The sequence below is a fragment of the Haemorhous mexicanus genome, chromosome 2, assembly GCF_027477595.1.
Source record: "Haemorhous mexicanus isolate bHaeMex1 chromosome 2, bHaeMex1.pri, whole genome shotgun sequence".
NCBI lineage: Eukaryota > Metazoa > Chordata > Aves > Passeriformes > Fringillidae > Haemorhous > Haemorhous mexicanus.
The window spans coordinates 70236463-70251123 of NC_082342.1; the positions used below are offsets into that span (position 1 = coordinate 70236463).

A 14661-nucleotide genomic window follows, 5' to 3' on the forward strand; every position below is an offset into this window, starting at 1 on the left:
TTCCTTAATTCACACTGGAGAAATTATCTATATATGAATTAACTCTCTGGATCATAATAGCTTTTTGCAGATGACTCTTCAGCTGTATCGTTTAAATACGTATTTAGGCAACTAAAAATTTACTGTCAATTCCTATTATGTCAGTCCACATTATGGCGCTGTTACAGCATGCACATTTAAAGATTATTGAAAAAATTACTGTTCATGTGCAGTATATAATTTGCAAAAGGTTAATCACTATTTTAAAACAATGAATGGAATTAACTCATAATGCAAAGCAGATGCCCCAAACGTTATTTTTAAAACAAAACATATTTAACTTATAAAAGAACAAAGAGGATCTAAATCCAGTCCTGTTGCTTAAAACCAGACAGGCATCATGGTTGTTTTGGACTCTAGTTTCACTGGCTCATACAATTTAGATAAAACTCTACTAGTTGCTAACTACTCTCTGCTATCCTACAGCCATTAATGAATTTTTACAGCTAATCTTGTAAAGCTCCTCCATGACTAGGCAACACTGGCAATGGTGAAAAAGAGATTTACTTGCACAAGACCAGCAGGAATTTTAGTAACAATTTAATGCATCAATTAGGTAGTTCAAAAGGAAAATATTAAAATTCAATGCAGTGTATGAAGATTCTCTGCTTCGTATGCAATTCACTTTAGATGACCAGTCACAGAGATGGGCAAAAACAGACACCTGGAATGATCCAGGAACAGAGGAAAACAGAAGAAATACTATATGGCAGTCAAACAGTATTAGTGTTTCCAACAAGTATTCGGAACCCATTCTGGATTACAGAAAAGCAAGCAGGACAATTTGTAAATAAGAGTGCTTTGAGTGCATTTTGGTTTACAATGCTGAGGAGGGGCAGAGAAGAAGCCCTGGGTGGGCGCAGCAGCCTCCCGACACAGCCCATAGGGACACACTGTGGGGCACTTGCTTCAGGTGTCCAGGGGCTCAGCTACCCCAGACAGGGGCCTGTGGCTCCAGAAAGTGCCTGGAAGCCTGAGACTGAGCCCTGCATTTGAACAGAGATGGCAGTGGTCTGAGAAATAACAAAGCTATCCATATAGCCCTTTCTTGTAAGTCAAGTTGATACTGACCTGACAATAAAACTATGCTTTTTTTACATAAACTACATCTGCCAAGAAAATATTTCTTAATTAAAAAAAAAAACTACACAAAACTTTACCAATATTCATAGCTATAAGATAAAGGAGGAGGTAATCAAACTAAATCCTTGAGGAAGATTATATGAAGCAATCAGGGAAAAAATGTGCTCCTGCCCATCACTAGCAAGCCCTCACTTCCCTGCATGGGAGCAGCGTCGGCAGCACTTCTCGACAGGCAGCCAGCGTTCCCAGAGAAGTGTTCTCTTCCAAAGTATCAGATACCCTGCTACTGCCAGCAAATGAAGTATCAGATTAAAGGGATAAATACTTCTGTCCTGTTGCAGTAAGTATGGGCCAAGGATCTCAGCTTTTAAACTACTATATTACCATTAAATATGTAATGTAAGATAGATAAAAAAGTACTGTTATTAGGAGCGACTGGAGTCTTTCATTTTGTTTAAGTCTAAGGAAACCACTTCCAAACCTTTTACTCATTCTTCATAGTTACTACAATTTATCTTCTGGCCTTCCAGAAGTCCTCTTTGCTTGTAAAGCCTTCCACATTCCTGCTGATTATATTTTAATAAACTGTGGCAAGAAGGAAGGTCATCAATATAAACCACAGGTATTATATATTTGACATTCCTTCCAGCTGCACTTGCTGACCTGTTCATTTAAAGTATCTATGATATGTACTAACTTATCTGGGTGAGATACTCCTTTAATTAATACAAACAAGGGGGAAAAAAAAAAAAGCTGTGCAAGTGTGCAGTATTCAGTAAACAAGGACATGCTAGGTCCGCATAATTTGAGAGAAGCAGGAGCTAGGAAAGAGGGCCTGAATAACTGCCGTTAAGATGGGCTTTGAAGAGAATTGTTTCATGCTCAGCATCTTTCCCTTTTACATTTAAAAATCAATTAGGTTGTTTTCCAAAAATTGTAAATAGCTTCCAAAGGCTGCGAATAATTCCCCACTTTAAGTATGAATGTCAATGAACTCATTCAAAATCATCTTCAAATGTCAGAAAAGATTAACATGTCCTGGTCACAGAAGGGAGGTCAGAAGAAAGCGCACGCTTTTAGCTTTTACTCGGGTGGGCACGATCCAAAGCCAGCCTAAGTCTATGGGAAAACTCTAGAAAGGGACCCAGCATGGCAAAATTCCACAACAAGTGCTCAAAACACAAGAGACCAGAAACAATCTGAGATCAATAGCTTCCAGGTCATTAATCCTAGGCAGGTGACATCCAGTGCACAGTTCGCTACTCTCTTTCACCCACACATTCAAGAAACCTGACTCGATTGGCATCTAGTAGCTCTAAATATTTTCCATGTTTTGCCTTTATCCTTCCCCTATTTGTTTGGCATATGGCTTTCTAGCATCCCATTAATGTCAAACCATTTAATCGGAATGTAAGCTAAATGCACAGTTTGCTATTTCCTGGATTTCTGTTTGGCAGCCAATGCTTTTTATGAGGAAAATAAAAGCAAAGGTCAGTATGACCAGAAAAGAAAAGTCATCTTCCATAACGGAAGCTTATTTTTCCAGTGAAGTGATACACAAGCCTAATTTAGAAAAAGGTCCTTTAGTATCATGTTATTATTAGTAGTATCACAAATAAACACAGAAACCAATTCACTTTACAGACCTCCACATTAAGCATTCAATAGAAAATCCCTTGGTGTTTTATTGATTTTTGTTTTATTGATTTTTTAAATAGCAATATCACAGTTAAAATGTATCATTTTGGTGAAATACATCTAAAACTTTTCCGTCTCGAAATAAGTTATTACAAATTATTTCCACAGCAACTGGCAACTAACGATTCAATCCATTTAAAGAACAACAAAGTAATGGCTTTATTTGGATGCCTTTTTTGATTAAATAACATATTAACCTTGATGAAGCTTTCCAAAAAGGGATTAGCGTACTCAAGTGCATCAGCTGATTATGAGACAAATATAACAGTGATAAGATGCTGGTTCAAAATTTTTGAATCTGATGAGTACAACAATTTAGCCGCTAGGACGGAGTTGGTTCTTCCAGTTTCCATCTCAACAGTAAAGTGTCCACCCAGGATACAAAAAGACATCACCCAGCTAAAGTATGCAGCAACTGGGAGTCAGGAAAGGTCGCTTAAATCACTAAACTGAGTAGACCAAAATGCTCTGCATAATTACTGTAATGTCAGAAATAATTTAAAATAATTTGCAAAGAAAGAAGAATTAAATATATTAGTGGGGAAATCCAGAAAGCAAATACAGATTTATCTTCCCTTTCTGACCAAAACTTACTGACCCACTTTGTTTTATTCGTCTATACTGTAATAATACATTTTGCATACCTATTGTATATCCTTTCCATTAATTTATTTGCTTAATGGATGTATAAGTAAGCCTACTACAATTACGCTTTTTAAGGGTCAAATCCTACTCACTTCTGAACCCACTACTGTAATTTCTACTACACTGGATGATAACACAGCAGACCTCAGGAACAGCTGAAACACAGCCGATTCTGCGCTGTTGACATAATCAAGCCATGCTACAACCAGCCTGCCAAACCCTTTTATAACCCTGCCAAGTCCAGGAATCGGTGTCTCCTTAAGCCCCCAACCACCCCCGATAAAAAAAAAGAAAGTTTCTGTATTTCTTAATTCTACATGTTCAAATCAAAATTCACACGGTTATGACTGTGTTAAAGTAAAACTTCCATAAGTTTATTTTAAGGACCAAATCTTGAAACTCTTACAGAGTTACTGCAAGTTACACACCACACGGACAAACACACACACACACACACACACACACACACACACACACACACACACACACACACAAAAACCCCAACACAACAATGGTCTAAGAGCAGCTATTAATATTCATGTTGATTCCACATGAAACAACAGCAGAGTTACCCGAGCAGCTACAGTTATGTCAGCGCTTGGAAGTTATTCCAGGCTGTTTTGTCCTGCTGCCCTGAATATTCAGGAACTTCAACAATCCATCCAGCAACTGCTACCGCAGAGTAAGTGCTCTGTTTCGCCTGGCTCTATGCTAATGACTGCCAGGCACCCTCTGCTGAGTCGGGGGGGGGGGGGGGGGGGGGGATGAAGGAAAGAAGGAGGGGATGTCACACGCCCCGCCATCGGGGACGGGACGGGACGGGCAGGAGCACGGCATCGCGTGGGGTTAATTCCCCACGTGTTGGTTGTTGCTGCACCTTGTAATATGACAATAAGAAAGTGAAACGAGCCCGGTCTGCTTGTTTGGGTATATTGAAAGTAGCATCGGGACTTTGTCCACGACCTCCTCCGTGGGAAGTTCCCGCCGCCCCTCCAGCGCAGCATAGCCCGAGCCCCCCGCCCCCGCCTGAGGCAGGAGGAGAGCCCCCGGGAACTGGAGGCGCTTCCGACCGCTCTGATCTCGGGGTCACGGCAGTTATGCGATCCCTTCTCCATATCGAGCAGATTCAGCCCTGTAACCTACAGATTGAGAGATAACAGCCCCACGTTTTCGCCCTCCATTGCAAAGGCGGCTGCTATTGCATCAGGAATTTCCCCTTTTGCCAGCTCCTTCCATCCCCCCGACACTGCTCCCCGGCTGTGGCAAGTTTAGGGCTCGCCTCCCCCCCCGCGCTCTCCCCGGCCCGCGGGGTGCGGGGATAGCCCCGCACCGCCCGCAGCCGCAGCGCTGCTCCCTGCCCTCGGCGCCGTCCCCGCCACCGCGCCCGCGTTACTCCGCGCGGCGGCAGGATCCAGCCTCGCCAAATGCCTGCCGCGCTCCCGCTGCCCCCCGTCTCCTCCTCGGCTGGTGGGGGCCTGGAGCTGCTCGCACCTGCTCCTCGGGGACCGACACCCCTACCCCCCCCCCCATCGAGGAAGCAGCGCAGCCCGGCCGCCTGGCACCTCTCCCCACTACCCCAAAGAAAAGCTGCCTCCACCTCCTCCTCCTCCTCCTCGCCGTCTTCCCGCCCTGCCTTCACCTCCCCCGTTCGCCATGTGGCAAATGCCTTACAGCCCTACACAAAAAGTGCACGTGCCCCCTCGGATGTGTGACAGCAGCTGATGGCCAAGCGGCCTCCATCGCCCCGGAACGGGCCCGGCGCCCGGGCAACTCCGCGCCCCATCCCAGTTAACGCGACACCCCAGTGTCTATGTCGCCGTCCCCCCATCAGGACCGCTCCCCGCCTACTCCCGTGCACCCTTCGGGAGGCTTTTTCCCAGTGTTGCCCGCTTTAAAGATACATCCAAGGATAAACTTCAGCCGGAGGTTCGGTCAGAAAGCACTTTCTGGCCCCTTGCCACCCCCGCCGGCCCTCCGCTCCCGCGCTGCGGTGCCCGCGGCCACCCCTACCCTCGGCACGCCTCGGCCCGGGGGGCAGGGAAGGGGACAATGACAGGGCGACACTTGCAAGGCGCAGCGGGAGGGGGTACACGAACACGGCTTCCCCTTCCCCGCTCTGCCCCTCCGTCCCACCAAGAAGCAGCGCTGCTGGCTGCAGAGAAGGCCGGCTGGGCGCCGGGGCAGCGCGGGAGGGGCAGCGGGAAGCGGCGCAGAGCTCGCCCGGACCGCACCGCGCGGGGGTGGGACGGGGGCGGCGGCGGCGGCGGCGGCGGGGGGGCCGGCGGGGCGCGCGTGTGCCTTGCGGCGCTTACCTGGCGTTGGTGCAGTCGTTGTAGAGGGTCTCGAAATCCTTCCTGGAGATGAGTTTGCAGCGGTTGACCCCGGGCTGGATGGCCCCCAGCCCCCTCAGGATGCGGACCTGCTCCACGTTGCAGACCACGGGCGTGATCTCGAGCCGCTTCAGCTTGGTGTAGACCGTGTGCAAGCCCCCCACCAAGTGCTTCAGGAAGAGGTCGAAAGCCTGGGGCAGGCAGATGAGTTCGCAGCCTTCCACGGTGAAGGAGGCCACTTTGGCCCCCCTCAGATCCACCATCTTGCACTCGTTATTCTGGGGGGTGTTCTCCACCGGGGACGGGGTCGAGTACACGGGCTTGCCGGGCAGGCTGCCGGCCGCGCTGGCCGCGCTGGCATTGGGAGTGGGGGTGCCGCCGCTGCCGCCGCCGCTGCTGCTGCTGCCGCCGCCGCCGGTGCCCAGGCTGGGGCTGCCGCCGCCGCTGCCGCCGCCGCTGCCGTTACCGCCGCCGCCGCTGGTGGTGGAGGTGACTGTGGCCGCCGCTGCCGCCGCCGCCGCTGCGATGGGCTCCGGCCGGAATAGGTTTGTCCCCGAAGCGGCCGGCGGGGGAGCGATGGACGGAGACGGAGAGGAGGTGGCCGACGACGAGGTGGCCGACGACGAGGTCGTGGTGGTGGTGGTGCAGGCGGCAGAAGTTGAGACCGGAGGCTGAGGGGGGACCAGCTGGGTCGGAGGGATCAAAGCAGCCGGTACGGCCATGGTCACATATACGGCGGAGGGGGCAGGGGGAGGGGGGAAAGTTCCCACACACACACGCAGGGGAAAGGGGAAAAATTAAAAAAAAAATTATTAAAAAAAAAAAAAAGAGGAAAGGAGAGAAGGGAGGAGGGGGGAGAAGAAGGGGGGGATAACCCCAGATCAGGTGCTGCGGCGAGCGAGAGAGCAGGGGGCAGAGTGAGAGAGAGAACGCACAAAGTGTCCCGCAAGTGGGGACGGAGGAGGAGGAGGAGGAGGAGAAGTCCGCTCCGGGCGGCGGGGCTGGGGCCGAGGGGAGGGGGAGGGCAGTTTCTTTTTGTGGTCCTTGCTCTAGCACCACGTTAAAGACGAAGGTGAAAAGGAGGAGGTTTGAAGGACTTCGGTTCTCTCTGGCAAGTACATTGATCAAAGATTGAGAGGGGAATGACAGAGAGAAAATGAGCGGGGAAGTGCTGGCTGCTGCCGCCGCCGCCGCCGCCGCTCGCTCGCTGGACGAGTTGTTGTTGTCACACGGTGCGGAGGGGAGGAGCTCCGGCAACTTGAAATACCCTTTGAAGCAGCAAAAGGCTCACTCACTAGTATTAACCCAAATTATCCAACCAGGAACTCGGAGCAGGAAAACAGAGAGAGAGAGGGAGAGAAGTCCCTCTCCCCCCTCCTTCAGAAACCGTTAGATTACATGTTTCATATTTCACCCCACCAGAGATGAGATGTAATTTTCCCAGCCCTTTTCAACAGTCGCTTGTCAACACAGTTTGTGGAGAAACACGAGCGTCTCCAGCGTTCCCCCAAAACCGGGCGGGAGCGGGGGAGCCGGGGCGCGGGGCGGGGCGCTGGGCACCGCACACCTTGCCGGGGCAGACAAAAGCAGAAACCTCCGGACCGGGCTGTTGTTCTTGCTGCTGCTGTGGCTCTCCCGGGACCACAGACGCTCCTCCCGGCGGGGTGGGAGTTGCTGTCGAGGGTGCCCTTTGTTGCGCGGCAGGCGGCGGCGGCTGCGCGGGGCGCGCACGGGCAGCCCCACGCGGCAGCATCCGCGGAGGACTTTCCTGCGGCGGCCGCGGGTCGGAGGGGACTACGAGGCACTACGGTTCAGGCCGCCGAGATGCCGCGCCAAGCGAGCTGCGGCGGCACAGAAGTAACTTGGGAGAAGGGCAGGCGGGCGGCCCGCGCAGGTCCCGCCGCGCAACAGGTGCCGGCGGCGCGCAGCAGCCGCGCAGCCCCGGGCCGGCCCCTCCGCGCCCGAGAGCGCGCAAAGTCAGCCGGCGCGCTTGCCCGCGCATGCGCGGTGCGGCGGCGGCGGGCGCGGTACCTGCCGGCCCCGAGCCGGGATGCGGCTGGAGCGCGTTTGGCCACTGGAGAGCCGGGCGCCGTTGGGAAAGCCCGGGGCTGCGTTCTGCGTGTCTTCAGGGCACTTCGCACACTGAAAGGGGTAAAGAAATGGCCACTGGTACAGATGGGGAGGTCTGCAAAATCAGGGGTCGGTGCGTGCGTAGTTCTTCCTGTTTCAAAAATCCGCCCTGTGTGTACTTAATTGCCGTGCATGTATATGCCCATAGACTTTTTTTTTTTCCTATGATACTATTACATGAGACATGACTCACGGGATGACACATCTGTAGAGTGGATAATCTCAACTGTATTAATTTGGTGAAGGGGAATTTCCACAGTATCAGACATAAAGTATTCTCATATGATCTGCTTGCTTATTGTACTTTAATTTACGGGAATTTGTTCTAGTGCCACTTAACACAACTTTTGCTTGTGAAATTTAAGCTGTCCTGCACTAAAATCTTTAAAATTGCAAATAAAACTATGAAAACACAGAGTAATCTTTTACTTTAAAGTTTTGTGTACTCATAATTGTGCAGAACACTTCTTTGAGCCATTTTTTGGTGGGGTTTTTTGAGAATGTTTATCTGGAGGAGCATATAAAGCTTGAGTTCCAGTGGTGGGATCCCAGTGGTGGGATCTAGTGTTGCATAAACCTTGTAATTTTAAAATCTAAATACACTGCCTCTTCCTTTTTTTTGACTTATGGAAAGCCAACGCTGTCCATATTTTCTTTCCCTCACCTGTTCTATTTGCATGTCACCTTCTCTCACACGTTGCGAAGACAGAACAGCTCCATAAGAAGATCAGGACAGAGCCAGACACGTGTGATATTGCCACTTGGAGATCTGGGTGAACTCTAAATTAGCAAAGCTACCACTTCATTTGTTCCCTACTTTTCCTACAACATGATTCCTACACCAGCTCTTCTGTTTTTCTATTTGCTGTGTGTTCCCACAGATACTTAATTCTCATGGTCCAAAGGAAAATGTGGTTTGAAAAGGTTTACTACCAGGGTTTTGGGTTAACCTTGATGATATCAATTCAACACTGGGATTAGAAACCTAGAAAGAAAGATTTTTGAAAAGGTTCGAGATTCCTCAAAGCTTCTGGCACGGTAAGTGTTTCTAATTATCATGGGGAGTGTCTCAATTTAATTTAACTCGCACCTATACTGACACACTCACATAAACCAATAAATCCTGAGGTAATTCTTTGTAAACTTCTCTAGATTGCATTTCTCTTAGTTGCTGATGCTTTTGTGTAATGATATTGTTAGGTGTTTTCTTTTTCTCTCTCTGAGGTGATATCAGCAAAACTCAAATTACTGTAACTGATATTTGAAAATTCTCCCTGTGTCAAGTGAAGACTTATGGTGCTGAAATCAATAAGACTGTTTAAAATGCAAAGACCTGCAAATCGTTCTGTTTGTCCTTTGATAGGGCCTGGGCTGATTAAAATGCGACCAAGAAAGCTTAATTGCTGCACTAATTAAGAAGTCTTTAATTTCTTTCCTGGAATATTGTTTGAAGCAGGGTTTCTGTTCTGCTCATGTAGCTGTTCAGGGCAGGTATTCTCTCTCTCTCTTCTTTTTCCTTTTTACCGTTTTGGTATATTAAAATGTATGTTAAAACAGTAAGATGTATTGACAGTGATTGTAATTTATTGCTTTTAAAAAGAGACTGATATGGAGTTCACTATTTTATTAAATTACAATTTTGAGGGCAGCTGTAAAGGGTAAAATGCAATTACAAAATGCATTGTAGCTGTTGCAGTTTAAGGAATTTGATCACTTGACTGACAGGAGCTGGGATAGTGCACCATCTCCCTACCCCATCTTCAGTTATTATTGATAATTAAATATTTAAATTCATTCAGTAAAACACCCCAGAAAAGTGTTTGTCTTCTGAACAACGTGTGTGAAGGAATGGACCGGGAGAGGGGATGCAACAGAAGATAGGCACCTGGTAAGGATGAATAGTGCCTTATCATGTAAAGTTCATCTACTTTTTTTTTTTTCCCCTGCATTTCTTTGGAGTTTATTTTCCTGAGAAGCCTTTCTGTCTTGTGTCGTGTCTTACCCTTGTATAGTGACCTATTTTGTTCATTGCTTCTGAAGAGGAGAAACTAGATGATTTCACAAAGCTTTCTGTGATCAATAGAGTAATGTTTTAGGTTTAATCATGCTGCATTATAATTCTTGCAAACAACTGCCGAGCAGAGATTCTAAGAACTGAGCAAGTACTGTCAAAGAGAAGGTAAGTTCTGCTTTGCTTTAATCTCAGGTCTCGAGCAGCAATCCCCCTTTGAAGAGCTATCTGCTATTTAGAGGGAAGACTGAGAAAGAGGGAGGGACCTCATACAGGATCCCCCCTGCATCGCTCAGGAAAATAGACTATAGAAATGTAAGTGTGTGAAAAGGGATCCTTTTTTGCTTCTCTTCCACCAAGACATTTACTAAACATTGACAAACACCATGAATACAATTGAGATTGATGTGAAGTGTTGTATCAGTAGTAAGAAACTGGATACTGCAGCGCTGTTTTTCTAATTGTTGTGTTATAGTCAAAGTAGCACAAAACCTTGTCCAATACAAATACAAACTGGATTCCTTTCAGTGACAGGACAAGTAGATAACATGCTTAATAGATACAAAGGGAGATTTGCCATTCCAAGCACGACGTCACGCTAATTATGTTTACTCTAATTGAAAGCAAGGTTTTGGGGAACCTGAAATTACTCATAGGATATTTTTAATAGCTGAATAATAATAAAGTGCAGCAAACGTTGATCACAAACCTTTTGGTCTTTCAAAAATCTATTGGAAAATTAAATGAAAAGTGGAGTTTGGTACAAACAATGCCCCAGGGCAAAAAAACAACTAACACTAGATTTTCCAGTCCAGCCATAACACAAATCAATTTGAGCACACTTCTATGGCCAGACTGCCAGATTGTTATGACTGCTAATTCACTCAATCAAACAGTACATTAGTACACTGGGCACAAACAGCTTTAACAATGGCATGCATTTCTGAACAGTCCACAATATCATAAAAAAATCCAAAATACATGGCAAAATTGCTTTCACATTCTGTTTACTACAAATTGCATTTACATATGGTGTCTGCCTAACAAAGAAAAAAAAAAGCGGTGGGAGAATGAAAGCGAAGAAACTTCTGAAGCCATTAAAAATAACTTTTAAAGTCCTTAAAAATGAGAGTCTGGGAGCACTTGCTCCTGCTTGCACTGGTGTTTAATGTGAACCTCTCAGCCGGAGAGCTGACAGCAGAGCCTGGCCATCCCATGCACAGAGCTGGATGGGGAATTGCTGCGGGCTTGGCAGCTCGCACACGCCCTGCCTTGCCCCAACCCCGGCACTTCAACGCTAGAGCGGCTTTTGCCGGCTTTACTCCCTCGAGTCAGCTCACTAGTTCCGAGGGTATTCACCGCCTGAGTAGAGGGGCTGGATATAGCCCCAGGGAATAACCCTCAATTCTTCCCCTTCATCCCCACGAGCGATGGGTGTTTTCCCCGGGGATGCTAACTGGTGATGCGACCAAGGACGCGCTGTACTGAGGGATGCGATAACCGACGGCTCGGGAGCCCGCTCATCCCTTCCCTCCCTCCTCGCCGGCATCCGACACACGAACACACGCACGCACCATACACACGCCCACGCACAAGCGCATATATGGAAATTGCAAAAACCAAACGCCAATTACGCTACTTGCTTATTTACGATTTTTTTTCCCCCCTGAAATCGCTCTTCTGACTTCAGAAAAGGCGTTTCTAAGTCAGTAACTTAAACAGCCCTTCTGTCGATTTGAGCCTCTCGGTCACGTTGCTACTACCAGAGCCACATGGTGAAATGGATCGGGTCATGATCCCCTCCCGGGCTGGTTCGGGATGGAAGGATGGAAGGATGGAAGGATGGAAGGATGGATGGATGGATGGATGGAGCAGTGGCTGGGCACTGCTTGCTGACATTCACCTGACAACTGACAGCCGAGCAGGAGAGCTGCAGCGCGGGGAGGAAATGATAACCAACTTCCCTGCGTGATTTAAAAGAGGGCTGGGATAGACGGGGGGCCCTCTGTGATGTTTGAGTTAGACTTGGGCTCTCATTAGAGGTCCTCAGTCCAACGTGCTAATTCACCTACCAACAGGTAGGAAGAGTCGCTTGGAGCAATAATTATGAAGTACAAAGCCCTTGCCATTAAATTATGTTAAAGCGGTGATCTAATCAGAGCTGCCCTTTGCCGTGCCTTCCCCCCTTTACAGAATTAGTTCGCTCAGCCGCTCTGTCCCTCGCTCCCAACCCAGGCTAATCGGAGCACCGGGGAGCCGGCCCCGGGTTCAGTGCTCCAGGCTCTCCAGTGCGGTCTCTGCCGGTGCGCGGGGACCGCTCTTCCTGCTCCGTGCCCGGGAGCTGGGGGAGCGGCTGAATCCTCCTCCCTCCGTGCATCCCTCGGCCCCGCCGAGCGCCGGTGCCGCCGCCCGCGGGGCGATGGGAGGGGAGGCGGGCGGCGGTCGGGCCCCCGCTCCCGGCGGGGCGGAGGGTGGCGGCTCGGCTGCCGCTCCGGCGGTAATTGCTTCCCGTAACAATATTAATAACAGCGACAAAAAATGCACATTGCTGCCTTCTTTTCATATAGGAGCCGACAGCCTGAGAGACGCAGCCTCTTCTTCCTCATGTCACCTAAATGAATGGAAAACATTTTGGGGGGGAAGGGTGTTACCTTTATTATTCCCATATTTCAAAAAAGCAGACAAGCATTATTAATTGTTTTTTTGGGGTGGGGATGAGGAAGGATTTTTGAAAGTCCGAGCCCTTGCTTGAAAAGTTTCAGCACAGAGCGGAATTTTATAGAGAGTTATAAACTCTGGGTAAAGGAGGATGTTATAAATGGAAGTGCTGACACAACCTTAACTATAGCGTGTAAACGGCTATGCTATAATATCCATTAAGCAGAAAGAAAAATAAGATGGCTGATCAATAATTTATACAAAGAGTACCAACTGCAGACATAATAACTGTAATGTTTGCAAAGCAATCTCTCGCTCTCCAGGCTTAGCAGTAAACTAGCGGGGCTGTTAATTTCCAACTCCTACAGGTAAGAGTACAAACAAATTACTTAAACTTGTATTTTGCTCGATATTTTGCATGCCTCGGTAGGATAAAATACAATTTAATTACGATGCAACTTGGGCTGATTGAGGAGCCTCCCCCTCCCTCCCCCTTTCCTCCTGCCCGCCCGCCTGCTCCTCCGAGGGGACATTCTTGGGCAAAGCTCCGCCCGAGAGACAGGAACAGGTCGCTTGGACGGGCGTTGTAAACGGGTCGACTTTTGGGTCACTGTAGTTCGACTTTTGGGTCACTGTAGTTCTTCGGAGAGTTATTCACACATGGAAACAAAACGATGCCATTTAACTTCAAAAGAAAGTTACAAGGTTTTTCAGTGCCACGAGCTGAAACACAATACCCCCACCGGCCCGATAAGCATCAGCTGTCAGAGGACAATGCACTGGCTTTCCATGCATCAGGCTACCGGGAAAAAAAATCTGCTTAGGGAAAACCAGTGCTTCTTCCACTGTCGTAAACGAGAGTAGGCAAGCAACTGATCTCTTCATTGGCATTGGGAGCGTTATCTCCCATTTCTGTCTACTGTATTTATGTAGCAAAACAGAGAAACAAAGTCTGAAAGTTGCTAAGTAGAATCCTGTAACGTGCCCAGGTTCGGGTGTTTTTATGCATGTCTCTTGCAATAGTACCAAAGAGATCAATTCTTTGTGAAGTAACAAGAGATAAATGTGTCAGTGGAGGACTTTTTTTTTTTCTATTAATTCTCCCCCATGCCAGCCTGAACAAAAAAACCCAAAAAAATTATGTTGCCAGCCTCACAAAAATAAGCCCATATTTAACGTAGCGTGCACAGCTCTGCGACAGCTTTCAGCTGTCCCTCTTTGGGGCGTCACGGGTGTTTTGTGTAGTAAAACCAGAAAACTAAAGCAGTAAAGCAAGAGACACCTTATATCTGAGCCCTGAGCTGGGATGCTGGGATGCAGGGATGCAGGGAGGCTGCTCAGCTCTGCGGGGTAATGCTTAACACACACATACAGAAAGAAAAAAAAAAAAAAGAAAAGAAAAAAAGGAGAAGGAGGAGGCTGTAATTGCCTGCATTGCTCGTGCTTGCTTACCAGTGACCTCTCCCAGTTCAGCTTCAATAAAGTAAAATAGCATAAATGACAACTGTCTGTACAGTCCGTACACAGACGGAACCCTTTATATGGAAGCAATAGTTGCCCCGCCCCGGCTGCCCCAGCCCGCCTGGAGTCTCGCAGTGTGGAGCATCGCAGTGTGGAGCATCGCTGTGTGGAGCATCGCTGCTCGGAGAAGCGGAGCAGAAAGCGCAGCGCCCACTAGTGCCTGTGAGCGGGGGGCAGCGCTCCCTCCGCGCCCCTCCGCGCCCCGCGCAGAAACGTCCTCCAGAGCAAGGAAACGTGCTCGGGGCTGCGGGATGTGCTACGGACAAAAGAAGGTTTAAGCCCATCTGTGACTAAGTGAGGGTTTGTTTCTTCATTGTCTAAGCTTAGAAAGAGCAGAGATGGAAAAGTTGTCTTTCCCCTGCTGCTCCCCATCTGTCTGAGGCGGTGTGTGAATGGGGCGAGTGTTCCATACATCTTCGCACTCGCGGTGAAGGGAATTGGAAGGGCTGCCTTGATGGGAAACATGAATGACACCGGACACATTTCTGAGCTTTGGATACCCTGCTCTGACATTAGAAAACTACAGAAGATTTGTGAGGTATTTCC

General features: G+C 48.4%; 1 protein-coding gene across 6 annotated transcripts in view; it reads right to left on the reverse strand.

Annotated features, from left to right (window-relative positions):
• DACH1 (dachshund family transcription factor 1) overlaps positions 1–6801 on the reverse strand; it is a 353632-nt gene extending 346831 nt beyond the window's left edge. For all 6 annotated transcript variants that reach the window (XM_059839129.1, XM_059839130.1, XM_059839128.1 and 3 more), the window contains exon 1: positions 5778–6801. In XM_059839129.1, coding sequence (XP_059695112.1) covers positions 5778–6517 — 740 coding nt within the window. In that variant the 5' untranslated portion in view covers positions 6518–6801. The remainder of the gene's footprint in view (positions 1–5777) is intronic.
• Between the last annotated feature and the right edge of the window lie 7860 nt (positions 6802–14661).